The sequence below is a fragment of the Sinocyclocheilus rhinocerous genome, unplaced genomic scaffold (assembly GCF_001515625.1).
Source record: "Sinocyclocheilus rhinocerous isolate Xijiao unplaced genomic scaffold, SAMN03320098_v1.1 C36581269, whole genome shotgun sequence".
Lineage (NCBI taxonomy): Eukaryota > Metazoa > Chordata > Actinopteri > Cypriniformes > Cyprinidae > Sinocyclocheilus > Sinocyclocheilus rhinocerous.
Genome location: NW_015783521.1, coordinates 1 through 1,329, shown reverse-complemented (window position 1 = coordinate 1,329; position 1,329 = coordinate 1). Strand labels below are relative to the sequence as shown.

General features: G+C 40.1%; 1 protein-coding gene across 1 annotated transcript; it reads right to left on the bottom strand.

Annotated features, from left to right (window-relative positions):
* Positions 1–154: 154 nt before the first annotated feature.
* LOC107736249 (glucose-6-phosphatase-like) lies at positions 155–1,171 on the bottom strand. The gene is made up of 4 exons (XM_016547711.1): positions 883–1,171; positions 690–799; positions 480–588; positions 155–372 (listed from the first exon to the last, which is right to left on the bottom strand). The coding sequence occupies exons 1-4, from the start codon at positions 1,110–1,112 to the stop codon at positions 189–191; spliced, it is 633 nt and encodes a 210-aa protein (XP_016403197.1). The 5' UTR covers positions 1,113–1,171; the 3' UTR covers positions 155–188.
* Positions 1,172–1,329: the final 158 nt, after the last annotated feature.

The window sequence follows — 1,329 nt, the reverse complement described above, 5'->3', positions numbered from 1 at the left end:
TGATCCTTCAGAAATCATTCTAATATGCTGATTTGCTGATCAGTTATTATCAGTTATTGCTGGTGCTCAATTAATGAATTTTAATGAATTTATATTATAATGGTTCTTATTATCTATGTTGAAAAAATGTTTTTGCTACTTGATATTTTTGTGGAAACCATGATACGTATATTTTTAGGATGCTTTGATTAATGAAAACCCCCTTTAGGAACCTTTATTTTTTTAAGAGTAAATGACGATTTGTTGAGCTGTTTACCTGAAATAACTCCTGCGAAAACTTGATGGGGGAAATGAGCGGCGATGAAGACCCGAGAGAGACAAACACAGACCTGGACCGTCCAGAAGAGTGTCCAAAGTGAACCACGCAAGTATCTGATTAAAAAACAGATAGTACATCATAAACATATTGCAGAAGCAACTATCTATTTTAAAACAAACACAATGTAAAAATGACCTAATAGTGATAAAGATTGGCTTACAGGCTCTTAGGTGAGGATTTCTTCTCTTTGCTCAGCATTATGGCGAGGATTGAGGTGACCAATGTGTAGTAAACACCAGCAGCACCCATAGCGTGACCAGACGGGCTTCCTGCATCAAGAAGCAGCTAAGTGATCAAAGTGCTCTTTTGATGTATGATAAAACAGGTTTTAAATGGACTAGTGTGGTACTTCTAGATGAGAAATACGCACCTGGGCCGGTCTCACAGGTCATGGGATACTGCTCAATATGCGGCGTTGAGCTGTTGATGTAGTAGGAAGTCTCATGGACCCACCAGTATGGACGTTCTCCAAACAGGATCCTTAAATAGATGAATGGAACAACATTAAAATTCAATTCATGATTTAATTTGACTGTAAACTCTTTGTTGGTCCATTTGCTTACCATTTGAAGACCAGATTGAGCCAGTCTCCTATCACAGCCACCCAGATGAGCTTGATCCCGACTGATTCTTTCAGATGGAACCAGATGGGAAAGAAGATGAAGAAGGTGTTCCTCAGATCTGCCGCAAAGGAGACGAAAAGAAACCATCCTTGGACGTCTTTGTAATGGGTCTGCAGGTATTGGGTGCTACTCACTCCAAACCCGTGCAATGTATCCATCACAGCATTCATGTTTAGACTTTCTCTACGGCACTGTGTGTTGAAGAGCTAGTCAAGAGTGATAGTCCTCAAGCGTCTGCCTGTGGTTTTTATACTGGCAGGCCCACCACCACAACGCATGGACAAAACGATCTTTGAACCTTGCACATGTGTAATAAAACAGAGTGGAACAGAAAAAAAACAGAAAAAAAAACGTCAGAGTTAAGAGCTTGTTTGTCCTGTCAGAAGA

Coding starts and splice junctions, on each gene's coding strand:
- LOC107736249 (XM_016547711.1), bottom strand. CDS start 1,112: ATGAATGCTGTGATGGATACATTGCACGGGTTTGGAGTGAGTAGCACC. Junction 589..689: donor GACCTGTGAGACCGGCCCAG/GTGCGTATTTCT, acceptor TTCTTGATGCAG/GAAGCCCGTCTGGTCACGCT. Junction 373..479: donor AAATCCTCACCTAAGAGCCT/GTAAGCCAATCT, acceptor TTTTTTAATCAG/ATACTTGCGTGGTTCACTTT.